General features: G+C 47.6%; 1 protein-coding gene across 1 annotated transcript; it reads right to left on the minus strand.

The window, feature by feature from the left end:
* Positions 1-3291: 3291 nt before the first annotated feature.
* On the minus strand, positions 3292-16572 carry LOC146199331 (uncharacterized). The gene is made up of 4 exons (XM_084592099.1): positions 16305-16572; positions 9795-11651; positions 5211-9407; positions 3292-4004 (listed from the first exon to the last, which is right to left on the minus strand). The coding sequence occupies exons 1-4, from the start codon at positions 16570-16572 to the stop codon at positions 3292-3294; spliced, it is 7035 nt and encodes a 2344-aa protein (XP_084448225.1).
* Between the last annotated feature and the right edge of the window lie 9182 nt (positions 16573-25754).

The following is a 25754-nucleotide window of genomic DNA, read 5'->3' on the forward strand; positions in this document are numbered from 1 at the left end:
CTCCGGAAATTTCGACCACCACATCGCACAGCACACGGGCGCCTTGCTTTTCGCTTCCATCGAAATTAGGCCACCGCTGCCAGCAGTCGAACGCCTTAATCAGTGCACCACCTTGGCTGGGCTAACTTACGTTTGAGTTAGCAAAAAAAAAAAAAAAAATGTTTCTTCCAACGCTCACTGCTCCAAAGAGTGTCGTTGAATGATTGCTTGAAATCTAGAGAGAGAGAGAGAGAGATAACTTTATTTTCGGGTGTAGTCTTACTGGGTCATACTGGAAGAGCCAAGTGGCTGTTAGCTGGTGGCTTGCGGCGACTTCTTCAGCGCGGTTTACGGCGACCAATTGTATAGCTCGCGTTGCGCAGCATTTCCTCCCAGGATTCAAGTGAGGGAGCTTCTATGAGAGCCTTGGGAGGCAGGTCCTCTGAGCAATCCCATAGCATGTGAGTTAGGTCCAGTGCAGGATGAGCTTATGCTGTCCGGAAATATGTGTGCGTAAACCGCAGGGTTGGAGAAGGAGTTCGTTTGTAGTTTCCTCCAAACACTTTCTTGTCTTGTTAGTGATTTGTGTGGTGGTGGGTATACTCTTCTAGAGAGTCTAAAGTGTTGTGTAAGGTCGCTGTATGTGAGCAATCCTTTCATTTCAGGTTCCTCGGCATTAGGTCTCAGCGCTCGGGCGACAAAACCTCGAGCGTGTTGATGAGCAGCCTCATTGCCTCGGTTCCCTGAGTGGGCGGGCGTCCATACGAGTTCTATCTCTCTGTCCAGTCTGATATCCGCGAGGATGTTTCTGGCAGTATTTTATATTCTGCCACGCGAGAAGTTACGTATTGCAGAATTATCGCGAGCACGTCCGTGGTTGGAAGAGGAGGAGGAAACTTTATTGAGGAGAAACTGGAGTGTTCTTTCTTCGTGAGAGGACTCTTCTCTTCAAGCCGTCACAGGGGTGGTCGTCGCTCGATGGCGCTCGACGACTTCCTTGGATCAGAGCTAAGCAATGCGGCGTCCCATGTTCTGAATTGGTAATCTGCAGGCCCCCCGGCGGTTGCATGGTTTCACATTTAAACATGATGTGTTCTAGTTGCTACATTACTACCATGACGTTCAAATCTACCGCGGAGGGTGCAGACTTGCTATTACAAATTTCTTCTTCAAATTCCAGTAAGTGGCGCCCAGAGCTCGCAAGGAGCCCAGGGCAAGAGACATCGGCTTCTGCGGTTGAGTATCGACGTTGCAACCGAGCTTTTTGCTTCTGTTATTTTCTTTTTTTTTTTTTTCTAACGCAATTTCGCTCAGTGTGTAAGGCTTGCCCACTTGCTTACCTGTACTCAGTAGCCGCTTCTCTCATGAAAGCGGTAATGTGGGCCCCACGGGGACTGTGTTCCCAAGTTTTCCTACTGAAGCGCAGTACTATTCTGATGCGTAAGTATTTCATGGATATGTAGGCGGGTTTCGCCTGGGCGGGACCTTGTTGGAGATGTAAAAGAGAAATTAGTTGGTATATCTGGAAAAGTTTTGTTGCCATCGGATAGAGCGCCAAGATAAGATGTGCAAGGGACAAAATGGTTGATGTGGATTAATTTGGTAATTAATTAGAGCCAATTCAGTGTGTAATTGGGAGCCAAGTTGGCCGCCAGCCAGCTTCCGGTTTCGGTTCTCAGTTTCCGGTCACGCGTTTCAGTGGACTTCCCGTGTCACAGTGGAACGCCACTTGTTCTTTTGAACGCATCAAATTTCACCGGTGTTCTATAATTGTTTTACAGGAAAGGAAAGGCGCAGTATCAGTCACTCGCGGAATCCCGCTGACACATCACGCTGACTACACAGCAACGCTCACTCTTACGCATTTCTCCAGTGCAGATTCTGCGTTCTGCGATGATCTCGAAAAAAAATATTTTAAACGTAACAGATCTCAGCTTTCCCATCGCTTTTATCAAATACGATTTTCCAAAGCGTTCGAGATTGAAGGCTCTCCTTCTTGTTTATGCTGACCCACTCGCGCTACCTTCGACATACGGCCAAAATGCGCCCAAACGGCTCAGGCGCTGCAGGATTCGGCCCCTGAGCAAGTACACACAGGTCGGATCCTGGCGCGGCCAATTTGCGATATGGCACTAATTTATTTTTTTTATTTTTTTTAGCTGTATATCTCTCTAAAGGCGCTTAGATATCAGGGACAAGCATGACAACAATTTCCAATTACGCATTATTCTGGATGTTCACATGAACCAGCCCCCATTCAGTACAGGCGGATTGAGAAAAACATTACGAGGAGGGTGCCGTGCGAGTTGAGAAAAACTTTTTTTGGTAGAAGACAGAACAGTCTACTACCGTGTTACGCATAGCATTGTGAATCTTCGTCGCATTATTAGTAAGGACTTGTCCTCGCACACTACACGTGAAAACTGCTCGCTACAGCCATATGGTGGTCTGAAAAAAAGCTGCCTTCAGCCGGATCAAATAGAAACTAGCAAACGTTTTACTATCGCCCCCACAGAAAGAGAATGCAGGGTAAATTACGTCGGGCATATCAGATCCTTGGTGATATTCCGCTAGTGAGGTGTGCGTACTCTTATACATCGTAATAAATCTCTATACGTCAAGTTACGATACAATAAAAAGGAAGATCTAGTGCACACAAAATCACACGGATGCCTCTGGCTCACTAGAAAGAAAAAAACCAAAAATATCAGTTTACGCTAATTCATCGAACCATGCAAGTTCATGTTACTTAGCCGTTAATTCGCTCCACACCTGTTACGGTTCTATTTTATGACAATCCGCAGACATGAAAGGCATCCATCGTAAAAAGAAAAAAATATATAAGGAACACTTTATCTCCGCTTTTAAGGGTGTGAAGCCATAGTGCACGCTTCCACCCCACAATAAAGCGTCACTTTAACCAAGTCGTAGGAGTGTGCCTGCGTTGTCTAAGGGTAACGTGAATACAACGCTCCTGGCGGGCTGATTTTGATATCACCCTCCCATACGTATTGACAGGCCTGAGTTGGCAGATCCTTCCAAACCTAACGGCATGTGACCGTAAGATAGTCAGTGCCCGGCCATGTAAGCTGCCAGCTACCACCTGCCAGCGCCATGCTTGTGTTTTTTCGTTCACAAAGCCGATGCGAGATTTTCGATGAACGGGTCCGTTAACGCTATCACAACACACACACACACACACACACAAAAAAAAAAAAAAAAAAAACGAGCAGCGGGGCCTCGACACTTTCGACGGGTACTGAATACGGAATTTTATTTTCTGACTGGCCACCATTTCAGGAGGGGCCTCCTCTAGACCGTGGTGAGGCAGACAATCCTGCCATAGCTGTGCATCGGCTCCCGCTTCGTGTAGAGCAAGCGCCACGGCTGCAGCTCGCGACTGTTGATGATCTTGTCCAATATGGGCCGCGTGGCGGTCGAGCGCAGGAAGAAGGCGCCGATCAAGTCCACCTCATCTTCGTCGCTGCACGAGGCCAACAGGCTGGAAAGCAGGGACTCGGCCGTCTCGGCGTCGTCGGCGAACAGCCAGCGGAGGATGCGGCGGCCCACCTCGTCCCGCTGTACTCCGCCGTATCCGCAGATGTTGCGCTCGTTGCGCGTCGCCACACGAATGTCGAGTCCCACTTCGTGCACTGAGGACGCCAGGTAGCGCTTACGGTTGAAACCGAACACGTGCTTGTCGTACGAGGCCAGCGCGTCGAAGTACTTGTCCTTGTAGTCGAGAACCAGGATAGTGCGCGCGAAGGCCGCTCGCGACATCCGCGCTGTTCCGAAGACGATGCCCGTAGCCGGATTTGATGGGAATTGATAGATTTTAATCAGATCCTGGCTCGCGGATTCAGGCAGCAGAGTGAAGAGGTTCTTTCCATTGGTGAGATGCAGCATTTGGTTCCAGAGCATCGCGCCAACCTCCTCGAATGGGTATTCCTCGAAGATGTGGCAGAAGCCGCAGAAAGCCACCTCTTCGTCGAAGATGATGACGCTTGCCGCGCCGCAGATGGTACCTGCAACGAGAGGATGGTATGCAGGTAATTTTATTGCTTAAGTATGTCTGCAAAGCTGGGACTACGACGGGCTGCTAGCTGAAACAATCGCTGCTCTGTCGGCAACAGTATAAAGCAGCCGGTCAGAACTCTTGGCCTTCTAAAAATATAAATAAGCATAAACGCTATTTTTTTCGTGTGGAGGAACATACATGTCCGACTTTCGTATCTCTTTTGCACTGTAATTTAAAGCCTAAGACAATTTCGGTAATTTTGGTGTGTTTTGCAAGGCAGTATCTAATTCGCATGAGCGATTTATCAAATGTTTGACGGTCAATGCGATTTATGTAGTAGTGCCTGCTGTTTGCGTTCAATGTACACAGCTTTGGTTGTTAGATGACCCATGTATTGTACGCTTTTGAATTTTATTTTATCATGGGTTGGTGGTATTTCAAGTTTCTGGAGGTGTCTAGATGGATGGAGGTAGGTATCAGGCTTGCAGGAGCACACTCGTGACAGATGCGCACCTTGTGCACTGAGGGTTCCTTTAAGTGGCAGGCTTAACGTACCAGCGCCGGACACTTTTTGCGATTATAAACACTCTAATTATGAAACATTAACATGTACTGTAAGGAGGTTAACTGAAGGCACAAGAAACAAGGTTTGCAATGTTTTCTTCGTTCTTGAGAGTGGCTGCTGTACTATAAATGTCTACAGTAGATATCCTGCGGCCTTTCACAGCGTTAACATGCGAAACTTTGGAAGCAAAAGAAAGAACGGAGCACAAAACAGATAGGAGAAAGAGGACAGGGTGAAGCGGAGGCCGAATGCACTTCGTCCATCCCTCCTACTCGTGTGTGTGTGCGTGTGTGTTGCGGTTCTACAGTATTGTCAACGACTTAATATCACAGGGCCCGTATTGAGTGAACTTGTATTACAGGTACATTGTTGCAGGTACATATTGACTGAACTTGTCTGACATAATAGAATTTGTGCGGAATTACGGGCTAATCGCCTATTCTACAGTGTCCTTGCAGTCCGGAATCAAGTATTTTTCTAAGGTCTGCGCACTGCTTGACTGTCTCACTCTTAAGTGGCATTTCTTGCAACATCGCCCATCTCAAAGTGAGCGACCACTAAAGCCATATATTGCTTGATTTCTCAGTCGTTTGCACGCTTTATGCCCTGATATTTCTTTTCATACGTGTGTTCGGCTGCATAGCTTACCTTTTGAGGTATCGATGGCCACGAAGAATCCGCGTGGGCAAAGGATATGTCTCGTGACGACCGCTGCTGGGACGACGCATGCACTATCCGCATCTTTAAACGGCATGGAGAGCAGCTGTCTGACGTCGTCATCCGTAGCGATCCTCAGCTTGACGCTCTCGCTCACGCTGGATGGAACATTGGCGAAGTATTTTGGGACATCATGGCAACCAAAACAGATCAGCGACTGTAGCGACTTCTCAGCAGGGATTTGGTTGTTACACACAGTGCACGTGTTAGAGCCTGTACGAATAATGCCTTTCAGGTAGCCTTCTGATTGCTGCTTTGATACAGCATGCAGCGCCTCTGACTTCACCTCTGTCTCGGCGGTGGTAACCATCTCTGATTCCTGCGTGGTTGCCCATCTTGACACAGCTGCGGACGAAATTTTTTCGTCCGAGCCGGCCGCTTCCGCTGCTACTGTCGGCTTTGTGCTCTCGCTGAAATCCGATGCTGCTGCACTTTCGGCTGTCGTCGACGCAAACATAGCATCTGACGGCAGATCCTTGGGAGATTGTTCTGTTGTGTCCTGGGCTGTACCGATCTGGTACCTTGCCCCTTCCTCCGCGGTGAACTCCGCGTTGCACGGTGGTGTGGGAGGTGGTGCCACAATCCCCTCTGACGAAGCCACTGTTTTCGACAGTTTGTCCATTGACGACGCCCGCGTGCGAACTTCGCTTTCGAATTTTGATGAATTTTTTCGCCATGGCTCCGTCTTGGTTCTGATGATACCTGAGGCTAGCATGGTCTGCATCATGTAGTCCTCCACAGAAGGAGAGCTGTGCACAGACGTTGATGAGGCGGTTTTGCCGTCTTTAATCCATTGTTTTTCGTCAAAGAATTGTGCCTTTTGTGCGGCGCCAAGAACACCCTCGGTGCCCGAAGCTGATTGCCCACCCAGGATGCGCCTGGCGACAGCCTCTGCGTAGGCGTTTCTGATTGTGGTCAAGCTCGCGGCAGGTGACACTGTGATGGGTTCGTTCAACTTGGCACCCGAGGAGCACACGCGCAGCGACGGTGCCGTGATGTGATCAAAGATTTCGCTGACCAGTACTTGCTCCTCAGCCATAACCATGTCGGTTTGATTCTCTTGCGCTTTGTCAGTGGGCGCTACTTCGACCAAGTAAGTTAACGCGCCGGGCTCGAGTTTTCGAATGACACATCTGGCTCCATGACTAGAAGAAAACGAGATGCGCTGCTCGCCCTGAGAGGCGCTCTCCAGTTGGGTCCGATCAATGTTGCCGTCGTCGCTTTTTCGCTGGACACCCTGCAGGGAGCAGCGATAGTCATTCACGTACTGATCGCCAAGTCTGCGGCTCGTTGTAGCAGTCTGATAATAGACGGGTATTTCCTGTCGGACAATGTTTGAATGGAAACCAGGAGGTGGCGCCATCTGAGTGTTGTGCGTTGCCCCTTCAAGTGCCACAGCATGCTTGCGGACGTCGGTTCCACTGACGTGCTGCTGAATGATCTGCTCGATCAACCCCGCAATCGATTTGCAACGAACTAGTTGAGGCAGGCTATTTCCTTTCTCCACTTTGAGTTCCCCAATGCGGCGTTCCTGTTCTGCGCTGGACTCCATCGCGGAGCTTTCGGACGACTCTACCTGAGCTGTTTTGGAGGTATCCTCTGCGGAACAAGGGTACTCCCGGAATCTTTTCACGCTCTTTCCGGCCTCTTCGCGCCTCGCCGCCTCTTCTATGGCTGCTGCTATGAAGCGCCTGACGGCACTTTCCGAAGTATCGTGGGTCTGGTGCTTCTTTATATAGACTTTGGCTTCCCTTTCTTCAGTTGCGCCTTGCGCAGCTGTTAAACCAACCCTCTGAGTACGCTCAATTGTCTTCTTCTCTTGAATACTGGTCTTCCTTTCTACCTTTTGTGCCTCTGATAAAGATGGCACTTTGTCCTGCTGCTCGAAAAGTCGTTTTCTTTCTTCTCGAAGCATATCAGATGTTTTTTCAGGCGCAACTTTCTTAGCCTCTATTTCTCTTTCTTCGAACTTTGGAAGTTGCTCAAGCTCTCGCGTGGTTGCAAGACTCTCGTCTTGCGTCTTTTTAGTAACTTCGGAGACAAGCTCTTCGGGTTTCACCTTGGTCACTTCTGTCGAATCAACAGTGGCCTGTTCGCTAGTCTGAATAAGTGTCACGGGTTCCTGCTCTTCGATTTTCTTGTGTGAGGCTGCGGTATAGAACTCTTCTACGACACCTGAGTACGCCTCCTGATCCTCCGCTACCGGCTTCTGGGATTCTTGTATGAGGTCGTCTTCACTGCGTCTCATGAGGAGTTCTTCTTCGTATGTCTCGTATTTTAGCCGGCCTAGAGACTCAATTCCTTTCGATGATCGCACCGTGATTAAGTCGTCAGGTAGTGGCTCAACGTGGTAGCGAGCACTGGCTTCAATCTTTCTCTCCACTTCGCGAACTAATTCAGCCAAGATAGAGTCCTCTGGAGTGTATCGAATAAGACTGCTGTCAGTATACGTCTGGTATCCTGCCTGTCCGTCGACCTTGTGTTCTTGCTCGGCATCGTACAAAAGATGGGCAGTTTGGGGCTTAATGAGTGGCTCAACAACCTGTGCCCGTTCGAATTCTTCTTTCGTTTGCGGCCCAAAAATTCTCTTTTTCTGAAATCCCATGGAAGCCCCTGCTTGCTTTTCTAACAGTGTAACTTGCTCAATCCTTTCTGTACTCTGGGACGGCCCCATATTGATCGGTCTCTGATCAAAATGTGTCACTTCCGAAGGTGCTTCGAACAGGGCCGCAGCCGCTCCCAGGTGACTGCTGACTTCGCGTCTGGGCCACTGAAATTCATCGCTCAGCTCAGTGATTTTGCGTGGGGTCTCGGTAGAACGCACTTCCTCCGATGATGCCTTGGGAGTTGACCCGATTAACGGGAAGTCGGGCATCGGTGTGAGGGCGGTGATACTTTCGACTTGTTTCTCTTTACGCTCACTGGCATGCTCTGCAGTTAGGTCGAGCGGTGGTTTAGTAACCAGAGACTCAAGCTTCAAAGGACTTTGGATCGCAGCTTGTATAGGCTCGGTGGTTGACGTGATTTGGAACGACTGGAAGTCTTCCTTCACTCCTGCGGATGGATGCTGGCTGCGCTGCAGGGCGCTGTCGAAACTTTTATGGTAGTTTGAGCCCTCTACTTTTTCGAAGAATGACTGTTGAATGGGAGCATTGTTTTTCCAGCGTGTGCTACACTTCTGTGTCATTGTGAGCTGGGCTCCGGTGGAAAGAGAATAGTTGTCGGCGGATGTCGGCGAATCTTTGGTAACGATCACGCGCTGAGTAATGTTCTCGTCTGCGGACGCACCTAAATTCTCCTTCGACCCAGCAGCTTTTGTTGAGGAAGATACAGTCTGACGTATTGTTTCTTTGCTTATTGAGCTTGAAGTCGCTTTTTCTGGTGCGAAACACGCCGAGAGAGCAGACTTCCCGCTTGAATCCACCGTTGTTGATACTGTTGTGGTCTCAAGAAATCGCTGCTGCGGGATGCCCAGTTTTTCAGAACTTGTCAGTAGTTCTTGCCTTGAACCGGTGACTCGCAAATCAGGTTGCCTGTCCAGTTGGAAGCTGGTTCGGTGCAATAAGGATCTTGAAGACGTTCTTTTCTTCAAAGAGCTCGAAGGCATAACGGTATTCTTTTCGCGCACATCCAACCGTGTTTGCGAAGTTCCCTTGTCAGGAACGGTCTGCTGCACCGCGCTCTGGTTTTTGAATGTGGTCAACGTCGAGCTCTTGACGTCGCTCGCTGTAAAGACATCAGGTGCTTTCAAAGGTGAAGAAAGAGCACGGTGCACTGAATCCTGTATGAGCGACCGTGAGGACGTTCTCTCTGGGATAGCACTCTTAAGAAGACCACTCTTCTCAGCCGAGTCTGCTAAGGTAAATGTTGTCCCGCTGTCCACAAATTTATGTTCGGTAGTCTCTTGCTTCACGGAGGTGGTCGTTTTTATATTAGCGTCCTCCGATGTAGCATTAGAAGACAATGGGACATTAATGTGCGTCTGTTGAGATGTGCCATGCTCTGCAGCAGAATATACCGCCTTGCCTTGTTCACCGCTTAGGGTTCCGATATCAGGCATCTTGTCTGAGGAAATGTTTCTTTGATAAACTGACTCCTTAATTATTGACTTTGAAGATGTCCCTTTGGCTGTAGGAGTGGTGAAAATACTCTCGCTGAATGTCGATACAGTATGAGGTTTATCGGAAGGGAAGCTGGTTTGATGTTCCGATTTCTGTATTAGCGATTTTGAAGACGTTCTCTTTTCGAGCAGAGTGGGAGATAATAAGCTAGGCTTGTCATGCGCATCAACCAATGTCGCTCTGGCTGTTTCAAGTCCCCCTGCTTGCTGAAGAGTTGTCTGTTGTGAAGAATACGTCGTCTTTCCCAGTGTATCGGGTATTTTTGAGACATCGGGTGCATTTTGTGACGTAAAACTGGCCTGATGCACAGTCTCCTGCACTTGTGACGTCAAAGACGTGTTCACAGGAGTACCCTTGATATCTGTATCAAACAGTGTGTGCGTTGCTTGCTTGCCTGTCAACTCCTGCTTAAATGTGCTTTTCTCTGCAGTGGTGGTCAGCGTCTTCGTTTGCACATCAGTCATTGTCGCTGTATCCGGTGTTTTGTCTGAGAGAATGTTCGTTCTAAAGACTGATTCCTTAATTATGGTTTTAGAAGATGTTCCTTTCGGAGAGGAAGTTGTGAAGAGACTCGTTCTCTCACTCAGGTTCGTCAGCGCTGGCGTCGTGCTGCTCTGTAGAAGTGACTGCTGAACAGCCCCCTGGTCAACAGAGGTAGACATCCCTTTGCCTTTGACGTCACTTAATGTGGAGAAAGCATCTCTATCACTCAGAGGGAGGCTACTTCGGTGCATCGACTCTCGCACTACCGATTTTGAAGACTTCTTTTCAAGCAAGCCTGAAGTTAATAAACTGGGTTTGTCAGTTGATACTGCCAAAGTGTCTTTTTCGGCTGTTCCCAGAACAGTTGACCGATGCGCCACCTGTTCGCTAGAAGTGCAAATATTGCTCTGGGCACCAGGTACTGCCTGTGCATCAGAGGATCTGTCTGAGAAAAAATGACTGCGTTGGACAGATTCCTGTGTCAGTGACTTTGAGGCCGCTCCTTCTGAAGACCCAATTTTCTGGAATGAAGTGCCACCGGACGTAACATTCTTTCCTTCCGCAACAAGAGTTTGTAGTGAGCTTTGATGCCCTGGCGCACTAGTACTTAGCGTGGCGCTTTTAACACCGACCAGCGTGGTGTCTTGAGACAATGTCGCACCAGTGGCCGAAACTTGCTTTTGATTCTCAAAAGCTGAGCCTTTTGTTGTTGTTCCAGTAGCGTCCAGCTTCGCCGTTTCTGCTGCAGAGGACGAGACAACGGTCTTTCTTTCAGCAGTACTACCAACGGCATGCATCTTTTCACGCGATGTGAAAGCAGATACATCAGAGTGCTTCGTATCCGTCGCCGTCGCGCCTGTCATTCGTGCGTTAAGCGTTGTTGACATTTCAAAGCCCTGTCTGATTGGACTTGTGCCGCTCTGCGACAGCGTAGCATCGGCAGGGAACAGTCCAGGGACACCTGCCATGTCCTTGCGGGTCGAGCTTCCGGTTAGAGACACCGCGGCTAGCTTCGATTCTGACGTTTTCCTCTTGTCGGTCAGAGATTTCAGTCTTTCTGCGGACTCGTACTCAGTTTTGCTGGCGGACGTCAACGCCCCTTGGCTGCTCCTAGTTCCAAGGGTGCGTATCATTTTCTCAGACGAACTGGCAGTGCGAGAACGTTGCGCATGCCCCGAGCTTGAGCTGCGCGCTTCTTGTACCACGCCGCTCTTCGATGACTTGGCGTCCGTGGCGAGTGAAGAGGAAGTATGGCGCTGGGCCTCGCGCCTAATTTCGCTGGACGAGTGAGAACTGCCAGCCTTGCTTGCGCGTGTCAAGGAGGAACCGAGCCTTCTGTGCTTGGCTTCGTGAATTTCCCTCTCGACGAGTTCGCGCAGAGCTCCGTGCTCTTCGCGGCTGGCGGGGGACCGCGAGGCGGACGCAGCGCGTATCTGCGAACCGCTGAGGCGGCGCATCCTCCTTGACGAGAGGGAGCTGCCGCTCTCCTCCAGCTGGTGGGCGAGTAGGTGGGCGGCTCCTTCTCCGCTGCGGGTCTTGCCTCGAATCCTCAGGTCCCGCGAGGTGCGGCTGTCGAACATGGATTCTATTCCGCTGCTAATGGGCGTTATGTGAATGGACGTGAGGCCGCCGAGAGCGTTTCCGGACTGTCGTTGCAAAGAACTCCGGCTCTCGCTAGAGAGCGCTTTCTCGTGAATGAGAGAGTCGCTGCGCGAAGACTGCATCCTTAATTGTGCGTGCTCGGTACCGCTCGCGATTCTCCCGTGACCTGGAAGTAGGACGGAGACGAGAGTATTTTATCCAGAGTTTTCTAGAAGGAACACACTTGGCTATAGTGACATTTCAACTCACACAAGTCTCAGCTATCACTGCGCCGAACTGCCGGGGAATCTGCCGACAAACACAGGAGCCGCGGCGGTAAATCTACCGCTACTTTCTAATACATCGGTGCCTAGACGAAATAACTACGGCATAGTTCTGTGCGGCGTCGGAATGCGCTCTTTTCTTTAAAAGAGTCGGAGCAAAAACTACGGCTCCAAGTTCAAGCAAGGGCACGTATTCCAAGTTTAGGTTGTTTTAATAAGTGCCACTGTCTGTCCTCGAGTCGTCTGATAGGTGGAAACTCCTGAACTGGAAGTGGTGGTGACACCCGCGGCCGATTGCGCTGTTTCCACCAGTGAGATGACTCAAGGTCACGAAGGTAACAACACTTTTCAAAACGACGGAAACTGGTAATACGAACCTGGTTATAAAAAAAAAAATGCTTGAGTTTCTGATAACGCACTCATTCGGCTTCGAATAATGTTGAACATTCACTTTTTGATTAGTTCGCCGAAACAAATAAGAGGACGTTTGTGCCACTGTTCGCAAATTCAGAATATTCGCACATAGCTACATGTTCCTTCTGGTCATTTTATGAAGGCCGCCTCAGTCCTTTTGTTTTAGTTCCACAGCACGATAATACATGTAGACGTAACAGAAAAGAGAGTGAACACAGCACGACAAGGAGGACACAACTCGAAATCAAATGCCAAACAAACATATGTGATCAAGAACCGGAGTCAAATTAAAAAAAAAGGCTACCAAGAATAGCTCTTCACTTTCGTTATTTAACTTGTAGTTGCGCTTGAATACAGTAGTGATCACGCTGAAATACTTTTGGAGCTGATATATTTCTGAAGGTATTATAGCTGTTTTTATTGTAACTCTAAATATTTTATAGGTGAGCTATTCTGATGTCATTCTGATGTCAAGCTTTTTTTTTTCCTTTTGCACACCTCCTTATACACTCGTGCCCGCTCGTACCTCTCTCTCCCGACCCCCCCCCCCCCCCCCCCCTCCTCCGTGCCCTAATATGGCCTGGATCCTACAGCGACCCCGTGTGTAAGTATCGCACATGTCCGGTTTTCCATACAAATCCTCCCTCCCGTTACCCCCCTTTGTGTTGCGGTGCGTGTTTAATCTCGTATTAAAAAAGGCGCAGCTGGAAGCAGCGGAACATGTTGAAACGAACTAGCCCCGCAAAGTACAACTCTCAATTTGATTAGGCCTCTCTTGTGGTGCCAACATCGGATGGCACAAATTTAGTTTGCTATAAAAAGAAGACCAATCACGAACCCCGACTGCGGCGGCCGTTGACTCCGAGCAAAAGATCTCCAGATCGAACCACAGCACTGGGGTCTGACCTGCGACTTGCATGGCTGTTGAGCGCTTTCGTGATGGAGACATGATGTGCCATGTGATGTCGCCACTTAGCCACTTTGGCAGGTGGGGTGAAACGATGTAAAGAGGCGTAGACTTATCTTTGAGAAAATGGATAGGTGAAGAAGGGGACGACTAGGTGTTGCAATATGTGTACATGTTACAGCATCTTTTATCAATACAGGGCACGTCTCTGCCTCTTCTATTTTGCGTGGCTCCATGTCAGCAAAAGTAGCACCAATTATTACTACATGGTAAATATCTGGCAAAAAAAAAAAAAGAGCGCTAGTTGCGTACGTAACAGCAGACAATGAGCCATCCACAACGGCGTTTCTTTCTCTGCATATTTTACGTGATAGCGTATAGATTTCGTTCCGCCAAAAAGCGACCACCGCGGTAGACGGCGGCGGGGAAAAAATAGGATGAAAGTTTAACCTCCGCTTTATGTGTATAACGGGGCAGAGTTAATTGCTCCCGTTCGCCAACTTCCCTTGCTGTTCCCCTTTGGTGTACATGCACGTTTCGTTAGAATACTGTGGTCTTTTATCCCGTGCTATAACGTCTATTGTTAAGGCGAAGCTTAAGCGTCCCCCTAATTTTTTAACTCCGTACTTCTTCCGTTCACAACGCGGTTCATCTACGTAACGTGCTGCGGTGATTCGTGACGCCTGGGTTCAATACCGGTCATGCTGACCATGTTTCGATGAGGGCGATGTGAAAAAGGCGCCCGTGTACTATGCAACGTGAGGTCAGTGCATAAAGATCCCCAAATGATTGCAATTACTCTGAACTCCTCTCTACGACACAACTTCCTCTTTTTCATCTCACTCCTCCATTCATTATTGCCCTCGCAGCGTGGTTGAGGTGTGCACCGAGTGTGCGTTAAATGCTGCACATTTTCTTTAAAAAATCACCCCGCTGCGGTTACTCAGTGGCTACAGCGTCCGACTGCTGATCCCGATGGACGCGCAATAAGAAGCAAGGCACCCGTGTGCTGTGCGGTCATGTACGCGTTAAAGATCTCAGATAGTCAAACTTTCCGGAGCCCTCTACCACGGCATCTTTCAGAGCCTGAGTCGTTTTGGGATGTTAAAACCTATAAACCATCTTTAGAATTGGAAAGTCTCTTACAGTGTCCAATAGTCGGGATAATGCCAAGGACAGCAAACGAAGAGAGTGGTATTGCACTTAACTCTTTTTTTGGCTGACTTCCGCTGTCAAAAGAATTAGGAAACTTGACGGCGGCGATAACAGCAAGAGTGCTCGTCGGTCGTCGAACTAAGAATGCTTGTTGGATTCGGCAGTGCTCAATTTAAAGTCAGTGCACACACATCTAGACAGACGAGCTAAGGGACACTGGAAAAGTCTGGAATAAGGATTACGGAAGCAGTGGTGCTTGACTTGAATCATTCGAGACTATAATCTCGAGAGGAGGCGGGATCTGCGACATGCTGGACTATAGGCACGGGGAACAAGACGATACCAGCATTCAGCATCAACACCGGCTCATCCTCCTTGCGAGATAGTTCTCTCTCTCTCTCGCTCTCTCTGATCTCGGCGCATCTCACGCTACAATGAAAATGATAAAACCACGTTTCGCGAAATCAAGCATTGACAAATAAAGAGCACAATATCGTTCCGTGCGCCCACGGTCACAGTGATAAGGCCGCATGCTGACGGCTGTTGAAAACAACAAAATAAAGATTTCGAAGGTTCGCGGCAATACGAAAGTTGTGGCTGTAGGAAGAAAGAAAAGAAAATGCACGGGCCCGCTACTGGCTCTGTAGCTGAGGCACCTCCGCTGCCTCGTGCGGACAGAAGAAAAAATAGACAAGAAAAAAGAAGAGGGAGAGAAAGATGCGCACCGCAACAACAGCCGTCGTCCATCACCACCGAAGCGGTGGCGGGTGCAATGACGGCCTACAACAGATAAAAATCAGTGGCAGGGCTAGCCCCCGCCGCAAGCGGCGGTGACCCACCTGTACCAGCCCGGAAAGACGCAGTAATATCCATACTTTCAGGAGGACACCTGAGTCGCGCCTTAAGGGAAGGGAGAAAGGTATGAGTGAAAGAAGAGGTGCGTAGTGCAGGGCTCCGGAACAATTTAGACCGCTCGGGGACATTTAACGTGCGTTGACGTCGCAAAGCACGCGGGTGCCTTTGCGTTTCGTCTCCGTAAAAACGCAGCCGCCGCGCTCAGGTTCGAATGAGGATACTCAGGTTCAGCAGCCGAGTGCTTTAATCCCTAAGCCATCAGAGCAGGCATAATTTATATTCCCACAACACATTTGCTATCATTCTATGAAGTCTATTGCAATCGTATGCAACAGCCAGACAATTACACTCTGGCTAGTATTTTACCGCCACTGACTCTGGCCTCCGCTGCTAAGCTGAGAAAGGGAGAAAGAGATGAAAAGTAATTTGGTGAAACGAATGGTGGAGAGGCCGTCTAGTGGTAAGGTGACCCTGGACTGCTAGTCCGCACTGCAGAAAGAGGGAAAAGAAGAGTAAAGCGAGCGATAGGACAGTCATATAATCTGCAGCACCGTCCCGGTCACTTATGGTTTCCTCGCCACCAGTCACCATCAATTTCATGCCACTCTTTTGGGCTATACAAGTCACCATCAATTTCATGCCACTCTTTTGGGCTATACATCCGGACTTAAAAACTAGGGAAAGTTCGTCCTTTTTTTAACGGTCGAGTTTGCGCACATAACAATTCGCACAACATCGAAAAACCACACAACAAGGCGCGCACCATTCTTCTTGAAGAAGAAAAAATTAGAAGAGTTCAACGCTGCTGAACCGAATATTGAGCGAAAGCATAGCTGCGGGTGACCGAGCATTCTTCTAATTCTTTTTCTTTTTCTTCCCCAGCCCACACATAAAGCCCCGATTTAACCAAGCCGTATGAATGTGCCTTAGTGGCCTAGAGGGGTAACGAAATGCCAAGGTTCTGGCAGGCTGATTCTGACATAACCGTCCCATGTGAAACGAGAGACCCAAGTTGGCAGCTCCTGCCAGCTTGGGGTCGTCTACGGGGGTCGTCCAAAGGTTAAAGGTCAATGGTGGTCACCGCCGTTCCACGCTGAAGGCGCGAGCAGTATTGCTTTCGCAATAAAAGCGTGCGATACGCTGGCACACACGGACTTTCGGATATTGTTTTAGCCTCTGCACCGTGGACACCTAAGAAGGACACACCAGCAGAAATAGCACTCACTGACGACGCTCCGGTGCATGGCCGAAGCTGATCCTGCAGGATCCAGGCGCTGACCCCCGGCGTGTGAAGAGACGCGTCTGTAGGCGTTGCTGCTGCCCCCACCCTGGCTGCTGGCACTGCTGCTGAAGGCGATCAGCGTCCGGCTCCCGCCGTTAAGGCCCGCCGACGCAGAAGGCCTAGGAGAGCCCAGCCTAACGCTCTGCTGGGAGCGGTTGCCGGCCATCTCTAAGGGCGGCGTGTTGCCCGTGCGTGACCGGGAGCGCCTCATGGCTGGCGCAGCGAGGTCTTCACCGCTAGCTGCCTGCCCCAGGGGCCGTTCAGCCACTCGGTGAGAGAAGGCGCTGCGCAGCTTGGGCCCCGACGCCGCCCTCGTGTGGATGACGCGTGAAGCCGCTTCTTTGTCCTCTTCCTTTACCGACATGCACTCCCAGGAAGCCATCAGTGATGGGCGCAGTCAGCGTTCGTAGTCCACGTCAAGAGGACATCTACTTTAAATATCGAAGAAAAAAAAAAAACACTGATGATCGTACAACTGCGCCCACGTCGAGAGGACATCTGCTTTAAATATCGGACAAAAAAGCACTGATTATTGTACAACTTCGGACAATACCTTTCCGAAAGTGTATGAATGATTAAAAAAATAGTACTGCATCGCTTCTAATCAGCTGGTATACTGTCCAGCAGATGCAGCATGCATTTCCCGTCATGCTTTCAAGTTTTGTAGTAAAAGCTACACTAGGCTAGTCAGCGGTGCATTTCGGGTAAGCGCGGCTAGTCACTACTGCGCATGCGTCGTGATGATAGCAACTAGTTGCTCCCAGCCGCAAAAGAAGAGAAAAAGAAGGGAGGAGAGAAAGGGTATGAGAATGATATAGACACCAACCTCGTCATCGCCAAAGCTTCTGAAGCTGGATAATGCTACCCTACTCTTAAAAAGAAAGGAGCACTTCCGACTCCGCACATGTGCACTTGTACCTCCGTGTACGGTAAGCCTCCCCCATGGTCAAAGGAAGTTGCGCATCGGAGGATTCGAGTTGGGGCTGCCCTATAACCCACAGTTACTCGAAAGTGGCTTCAGTTTCGAGGTTTGTATCCCCACCCTGGGTGTCCTATCTGCAAGTCTCGAAATACTGAAGCCGATATCCAACTCTTGCTGTGGCAATGAACAGCGCTGAAGACGACGCAGATCAAGCTCCCGGTGGCAGTTTGTCTCTCCTCCGTCAATTTGTCGTCATATCGTCATAGGGACCGTATCATCGTTCACTCCTGGTCTTCAATACATCAGCAAAACTTTATTTATTTATTTTTACCACACCCTTAATCCATCATAACTTCATCCATCATCCTTTCCATCATCCTTTTTATGCCTCGATGTAATAAATATCGCAAAAAAAAGACAAAAGAAGGGAAGAAGAAGACGAAAAGAGAAAGAACAGGGAGGAGAAAAAAAAGCCGGTAAAATGGAGTAATATGCGCTTGTCTCTACTCAGAAATATTGGCTCGACCCACATATTTGTCAACCATATCACCTACAAAAATTTGATGTCCGTTTCTCTGGCTTCGGCAGTTAGTACAAGCCGGTCCGACAGAGCTCACCAGACAATTTCCTTTCTTCAAAATGCAGTACAGCAACCAGTATTTACTGTACGCGCGGCAGCTTCTACCAAACAGCTGTCTCCCTGGTGGACACAATACCAGAAAGTCTATCATCGTAGAAAACCTACCTGGAAGAGCCTATCTTACGACCCGAGTTCAGCTAATTGGTTGAGTTACAAATTCTTCCCTGCATCTTTGAAAAGATGAATTGCAAAAGCAAAGGAGGAGTATTACCAGAATTTAAACGCATGTCTCTCAAGTTCATGCAATCTGAAGGCGCTAATAGGTTTATTGAGCACAACAAGATTTTCCAGTCTGCAACCTCACTAATTAAATAGTGCTTTCTCCACAGAAGGATAAGCAAACCCGTTTTCAAAAACAGGGACAGGTCCCTTTGTGTACGTTCTCACTCTCCTCAGACTCTACCTAGGTTATCTCATCAGAGCTGCTATCAATCCTAACAACGTTACAATCTGCAGCTCCTGGAAACGACGGTATCACAGTTCGGATGATCAACAATTTAGCCCAGAATTTTACAAGTGACCTTGTGGATATTGTGATCTTTTCGTCAGAAAATGCTGGGATTCCACGCATTTGGAAAATGGCGAAAATTATTTTGTTGTTGAAAGATGCAGGGAAGGGATGTCTTAGATAATATTCGGCCAGTTGCATAAACTTCAGACTTAGTCAAAAGAAGGAATAGTGAACAGTCGCTTAGCAAAGCATGTTCATTAAGTTAACGGTCTTAGCTCAGCACAGGTTGCCTTTCGACGGTGTTGCTCCATGCAGTCTGCGCATGTAGATCTAGAGAGCCGAATCGTCTATTGCTGCGCAGGAGGGAAGTCTCAGCTCTGGTGACACTTGATGTAGCTAAGGCTTACGACAGTGTAGAACATATGATCCTGCTTAACAAGCTTGCTCAGTTACATTCTCCACCATATATTTATTAATGGATGCGTGAATTTCTGAAGGATAGACTTTTTTCATTGTACAGACGGAACCCTTTATTCTAATACGTATCACCAATCAAATGGTGTGCCACAAGGATCAGTTCTTTTCTAAATGACATCCCCATTCGTTCAAACATAACAGTTTTTGTTTATGCAGATAACTTTTTCTCGCCTCGGCTGTGGATGCTTATGCCCTATCCCACAATCTGCAACTGTATCTATAGATCCAATAATGTCAATAAATGCGATATATTTGTATTTTCCCCGGCTACGCCTTCGCACATATTTTTAGCTCATCGTTCAAACCAGATTGCACGAGTGAATTCGGTTAAATATGACGTATGACCCAACATTGTATTGGAGACTCCACGTAAAAAACAATGTGGTTAGAAAAGAACGCACTCTTGGGCGGCTGAATTAGCAATGAATGAATGAATGAATGAATGAATGAATGAATGAATGAATGAATGAATGAATGAATGAATGAATGAATGAATGAAGCCTTTATTTGAATAAAGGGATGGCTCTCAGCCGCTGTTTGGTAATTAGGTGGTTAGGAGGGATGGGAGTGTAGCTTCTTCACGGTTCTTCAAGCTGTTTCTCATTGCTTGCCATGCTGCTGATCTTCGCGCTGTAAGTCGACCTCTCTCACACTACTCGAAGCAGGCCGCTCTCACTACCTTAGGTGGCAATGGAACGTTGTATGGCGGTTCTTGATAGAATCTGATCTTCTAGGGAGGGCATGTTGTCATGTGGAATATGCGTAATTTTGTTTCTTCCACGTAAAAATGACGCGAATTTCCATGCATATGTTGTGTTTGAGTATTTCGTGTTTGCCGAGAAACCACTTGTCAAGTATGTGTGGTGTGTAGGCTACGTTTGTTTGTACTTTGTTGAGAAATATCTTTTGTGGTCGAGTAAGCCATTTCGTGTTGTCAAACACCGGCGTTGGTGTTGCTTCATATAACCTAAGCCTGCTGTTCTGTTTTATTTTAGTGCGTACATAGTGCATCATCGCTCTGTCAGGGGAGCCTTTAGTGAGAATTGTTTGGTAGGGATTTAAGTCTATCGGGTTAGGCATGCAGTTGGGTTGTGGGGCCTTGTACCTGTCAGCAAGCCCATCTACTTCCGCGGCGGCCGCGTGCGCGGTTGCGTTTCCCCCGTCCGTGCCAATATGTCCCGGTGTCCATATAATTTGAATTTCTATTCCAACTTCCCGCATTCACTTCAGCCTCTTTCTGATGTCGTTGGCTACTGCGTCTTCTGTAGCTGGATCCGTCAGCTCTGCAATCGCTGCGTACGAATCGGTTAAAATTCGATATCCAGTGAAATTATATGTTGTGAGTGTAACTGTCGCAATGGTATTTATGGCTCCCCATGTGGCAAGCAACTGGGCGTGTATTGCTAATAAAAAGTTTAGAATGCGTCACGGCACTTTATTGTTTCTTTATAAAGTCTATGTGAGACCGATACCTTAATTTGGTTGTATGCTGCTCTGTGGCAGCGTGAACTACAAACTTCACCCTTTACCGTTATTGTAAAGGCATTCTCTACGTTTCTGTCTTGGTATTCCAAAATTCGTTTCAAACGTTCTGCTTTACCTGGAAGCCCGCATACCCGACTTAAAACTCCCGCTTCTAACTACTCACGATACAAACTTTCATCAGGCCTCTGAAGTCACTCCTCCCATTTTTGTATCCAAACCGACCTTAATCTTATCTGATCATTGGTCATGAAACAACCACAAGTTACGGTAATGCAGGAAAATTTAGCACCAAATAGTGGTGCTCACCTGAGTTTTTTGCAATGCGTTGATGACACGCACGCCGCACTGGACTTCAACTATGACAACATTTCCCCCTCTCACGCGAAATATATGCCTGCAAACATTTTAAGCAGTCTTCTTTCTGACGAACTAGAAAATACCCCCATCCCACTGTATTCCTACAGATGCCTCAGTCAGCCACGAAAAAAGCTGCAGTTAGCATATTTTCGCAGGACGTGACATTGAGCCATTCCGTCCGCATTCCGAATTATATTCATATATTCTTTGCGAAACTTTTAACTCTTGGAGTGGCTGTGTACAAAATTCCATGCCATGTATCACTATCATTCTCACAGAAACCTAACAGAAATATTTTTTGAGTCGATTCCTGCTTTTTTCTGTTCCATCATACTTTGAAAGAAGTCCGTTTCGTCTGGGTTCCTGGCCACACAGGCGTTAATTCAATCGAGGTGGCTGATTACTTAGCGAGATCGGCCCTTAATGCGTCTGTAGTATATCCAGTCCCTAATTTTAGTATATTAGCGATTTAGAGGTTCCAGTGGTTCCGGTATATATCAGCCAGGCTGAGCAATTCCTTACTGGATACCATGGATTATTAGCACTTATCCTATAATTGAAATGTCCGCTCATGCAATACCATGTAGTGTGAGGTGTCAATGACGCTGTCGCGGCGCCTAATTCAGAGCTTGGATTTATATCTATGCAGATGTGAGTGGACATTGACACCTGTGGACACCTATGTGCATCATGCGGGGAAGTGGAATCCATAGAGCATTTTCTTCTCACTTGAGAGAAGGACATACCTGGAGGTCCTCCTATCTAGGTTAGGACTACCCTTGTCACTGCCCGTTTTACTGTCGTTCGGTGCGAGTGCCAAGGGATTTACTTTGAACACTGTTTGTGGAATTATCCTTGGCTACAATATAGCAACAGGTAGCCGTAGGTCAATTTGGTAACTGTTCTCGAAATTCTTCCAGCTTTCTTTTTACATCAAAGTTATTATGATTTTTATTAAACCTTATCAAGAATAGTAAAGCTGCATTGTTATAATTCTTTACATTCTCGCTTTGCGCCAAGCTTGCGCCGCTAGTCGATTTTGTGCACTAAACTACACCTTGGCCAGTCCACCACTGTGGGTACGTGTCATTTTTCAAGAGGTCAACAACAACAACAGCAATGGAGCAAGCAAGAAGATACCGATCACACTATACAGTTTGCAGCCAGTGCATCGGAGACGAGAACGTTCGAGTCGGACTTTGTGAACAATTATTTTGGTAGCTTTCGCTGCGCATATCCAGGCTTAACCGAGTTGAGCTGCCATCACTTTTTTCAGCTATTTGGCTTCTTTGATCGGCACACAAGGAGGAAATAATAGAGCAAGACTGCTTCTTCTGTCCAACTGCATCCCGTGAAATTTAGTTCGCCGCCGTACATATTGTAAAGTTACTTTACTGGTGATGAACCGTAGATGATAACGACAAGGGTGAGTGACAGTGAATGGATCTTCGAGTAGGAGGGGTCCACCCATGTTAACGGCATGTCTGGCATGTGAATAAAAAAAAAAATTAATACCCCCGCCGGGGTGGCGCAGTGGTTACGGCGCTCGACTACTGTTCCCAAGGACGCGGGATCGAATCCCGGCCTCGGCGGCAGCTTTTCGATGGAGGCGAAAAGCAAGGCGCCCGTGTGCTGTGCCATGTCGGTGCACGTTAAAGAACCCCAGGTGGTCGAAATTTCCGGAGTCCTCCACTACGGCGTCTCTCATAGCCTGAGTTGCTTTGGGACGTTAAACCCCACAAACCAACCAAAAAAAAATTAAAAAATAATCATTTCTTAAGGCCGATGTGATCGGAGGTATCAACTAAGGTCATACCAGGTATAAGAAGGACTGAGGTGTAAATTCCTGCATTACATTGAAAGCCGGTATTCCTATGTCTTGAAGTTGATTATTCAGACACGAACCGGCTTACGCCAGAGCCAGCTGCTTCCAAGCTCGTTCGGTTTCGTCACACAATTGAGTCAAGAAAAGTTTGTCATGCTGCATCAGCATGGTAAAAGCCATTATAATCCCGTTTTTCTTTTTATTTGCTCCGTCGGGGTGACGCAGTGGTTATGGCATTCTACTATTGTGCCCAAGGATGCGGGATCGTATCCCGGCCTCTCCGACCGCTTTTCGGTGGCGGCGAGAAGCCAGGCGCCCGTGCGCTGTGCGATGTCAGTGCACGTTAAAGAATCCCAGGTGGTCGAAATTTGCGGAGTCCTCCATCAGGGCGTCTCTCATAACCTGAGTCACTTTGGGACGTTAAACCCCATAAGCCAAACCATACCAAACCAAACCAAACCAAACCAAACCAAACCAAACCAAACCAAACCAAACCATATTTTATTTTGGCAACTTTTTGCCTTGCATACAACAATCTGATTAAAAATCACTAATATATTTTTCCGCGTTGTTGTTCCTCAAAAACACCGTCTAAAATGTTGTGCTGTCACTCCTGACAATGTTTTTGACTCATTAAAATAACTAGACTTTAATGAAAAGCCTTCTGCCTGTAAATAAGTGACATTTCTTATGATAGGCGCGCAGAAGCAGTCGGGTCAAAGATCGTGTGACACAAAGTATGCTTAGTATGCAAGAGATTTATGTCGAAGACCCATTTTCCCACCCAAAAAGAGGCGGTCTGCAAACGGCGGCGGAGAGGCGTTAAGCCAGAAGTAGCGGTAAAAAAAACTCGAGGACACTTTGGCGACTAAAGTGATGAAAGGCAAAAGCCTGAGTTCTGCAATTCTACACGATTTTACCGGGTGCGCGGCATTAATTAGTGTTTAATTAGTTTATTACGCAACTTTCACTGATCATATTAATACTTAAACAGTTATTAATTAGTAAGTGGTTATTGACAGCTATATTGCCGTTTAAGACGACATTAATCATTTAAATAATTAGACAATTTCGCTAATTAGTAATTAATAAATAATTTTTTAATCGCATACATCGGTGGAGGGGTTGCGCAGGCGTCGTGATATGCCGTAGCCGAGGGCTTTCTCTTTCAACTGTCTAGGAAAGAAAATGCAGTCAAGGGGCAGTATTTTGCGACGTTCAATCTCGAATTCACCTCGTTTGGTTTTTTGCCATTGGTGGCTGCGCCTGCTGATATAAACTTGGGGGAGGAAGTCCCGCTGGACGATGGCAGAAACACGCCCCCGCGGTCACTTTTATGAGCGTTCCGGTCGCAAGTGAGGCACGGGTGGACGCACGCCATCAAATGGCGGAGCTCAAAGACGCGATCCCCATGTCTTTCAAAATTATCCAGCGTTGCTTCCTAAAGGAAAAAGAAAGTGCACCGTCCTTCTGTGCGCCTACTGTTGGAGCATGGTAACTGCAGCATGGTAAGATCAGATGACATGGCAGCAGTGTGTCTAGCGGCTGCACCGCATCTAGAACGGTCGTGCTTGTTATTGAACGCTTTCCTCTCAACGTCGTGTTATTTAGAACGAGATGAGATGTTGAGTCACGAGGGACTAAATACACCAGTCGTTGACCATATATATTTATAATCTACAATATACTCTGGCCAATCTCCCGCCGTGGGTATGTGCCATTTTATCTTAGGTCATCATCATCATCAGCAGCATCAACTGAGCACTCATGAAAATGGCGGCAGATGGGGTGCAGGAGCCCTCGTGGTAGTGGTGATGAGGGCATGGTTTTATTTTTCTACCTCGTCGGAGCACGAAATGTGCACGATTCCGTTTTCTCATCGGCAGGGTCACAAAGCTTCAGACAGAGCGTCATCACCTAGAGGTCTATAGGAGAACACCTATAAACGGAACAAGAGCGCAAAACAAAATGCTGATTCTCCTCGCGACTGCCTCCTAGAATGGATACATTTCAGAAAACGAGCGCCTATGCACTTTTCGAGATAACACACACTTCTACAGACTTGTCAGGCGGGAACTGCAGAACCACATAAGGAGCTTAGCAAAAAGATAGAAGCAGGATCGAAACGAGACAGTTGCAGGTGGGTACTTTTCCGACCCCAGCCACATTGAGTAGTTTCCCGCTGGACGTAAAAGACGGTAAATGTGGGGGCTGAAGGGAACGGGCCGCACTAGCCCATGTAATGGGGAAATGTGCACAATCCAACTCTTTAGTGGACAGTAAAGAGCCGTGGGAGTATTTGCTAAGCAGCCAGGACCTGGAAGAGAAGACAATCATCAGATAAGCCTTCGAAGTCGTCGGGTAACAGTAGGTCTCGCTAGTTTAACAAGGACGGGAGGGCAAATTCGCCATCTTGACACGATCTGAAAGTAAATTTTTCTCTGTAATGCTATGCTATACTATGCTATGCTATGCTATACTATGCTATGCCATGCTATGCTATTCTATGCTATGCCATGCTATTTCCTTCGCTTCCTTAGCAAATAGATTCGAGCTACATTTTTGAACGCCAAGAACTACGGTTGGAATCCACATTCATCGGGTTTCGTCTTTCTCAGGTCTTCTGATTAAAAAAAAAAAAAAAAAAAAACAAATGGTTTACTTATTTCTTGTGTTATCTTTTAGGTTGCATTAGGGGTTCTGATTAGAAACGAAATAGCCGTAAAAATAAACTGTGAACACCTCCTGGAACAGACTTCGAATGTTGGAGTACTGCAACGTTGACAAAATGTGATTTACAGCGCCTAAATAGTTTATCGCATTTCCTGGGCGTACATTACCTTTTATTCTACGTTTTTAAACACGTTTCAATCGAAATAGCCGTCCAAGGTGTTCACAAAAGAAAAAAAAAGAGGATAAATGAAGTTGAGATACCAAATCATTTAGAGGTCGGAATTACGCGTGAAATATACTCACCCTTTTGTTTGTGCCACTCCACAGGGTTTTAAGACGTCTAGCAAATTCACTGCAGTGCGCTATCGACCACTTTGTCTCCGGCGCTTGGCCTTGGACAACCATGCAGGTTGCCATGCTGTCATAGTTGAGAAATTGAGGCAATTTGGCGACTTCGACGAAAAGTCGCAGCGAATAGTTCAGAACAATGACGGCAATAGGTTTGCGCCATTACATGTACTTGTACTCTTAGTAATTTTTACACGTTTTAAAAACATCACGTT

Source organism: Amblyomma maculatum, chromosome 2 (genome assembly GCF_055883805.1).
Source record: "Amblyomma maculatum isolate TAMU_Amacu chromosome 2, ASM5588380v1, whole genome shotgun sequence".
Taxonomy (NCBI): domain Eukaryota; kingdom Metazoa; phylum Arthropoda; class Arachnida; order Ixodida; family Ixodidae; genus Amblyomma; species Amblyomma maculatum.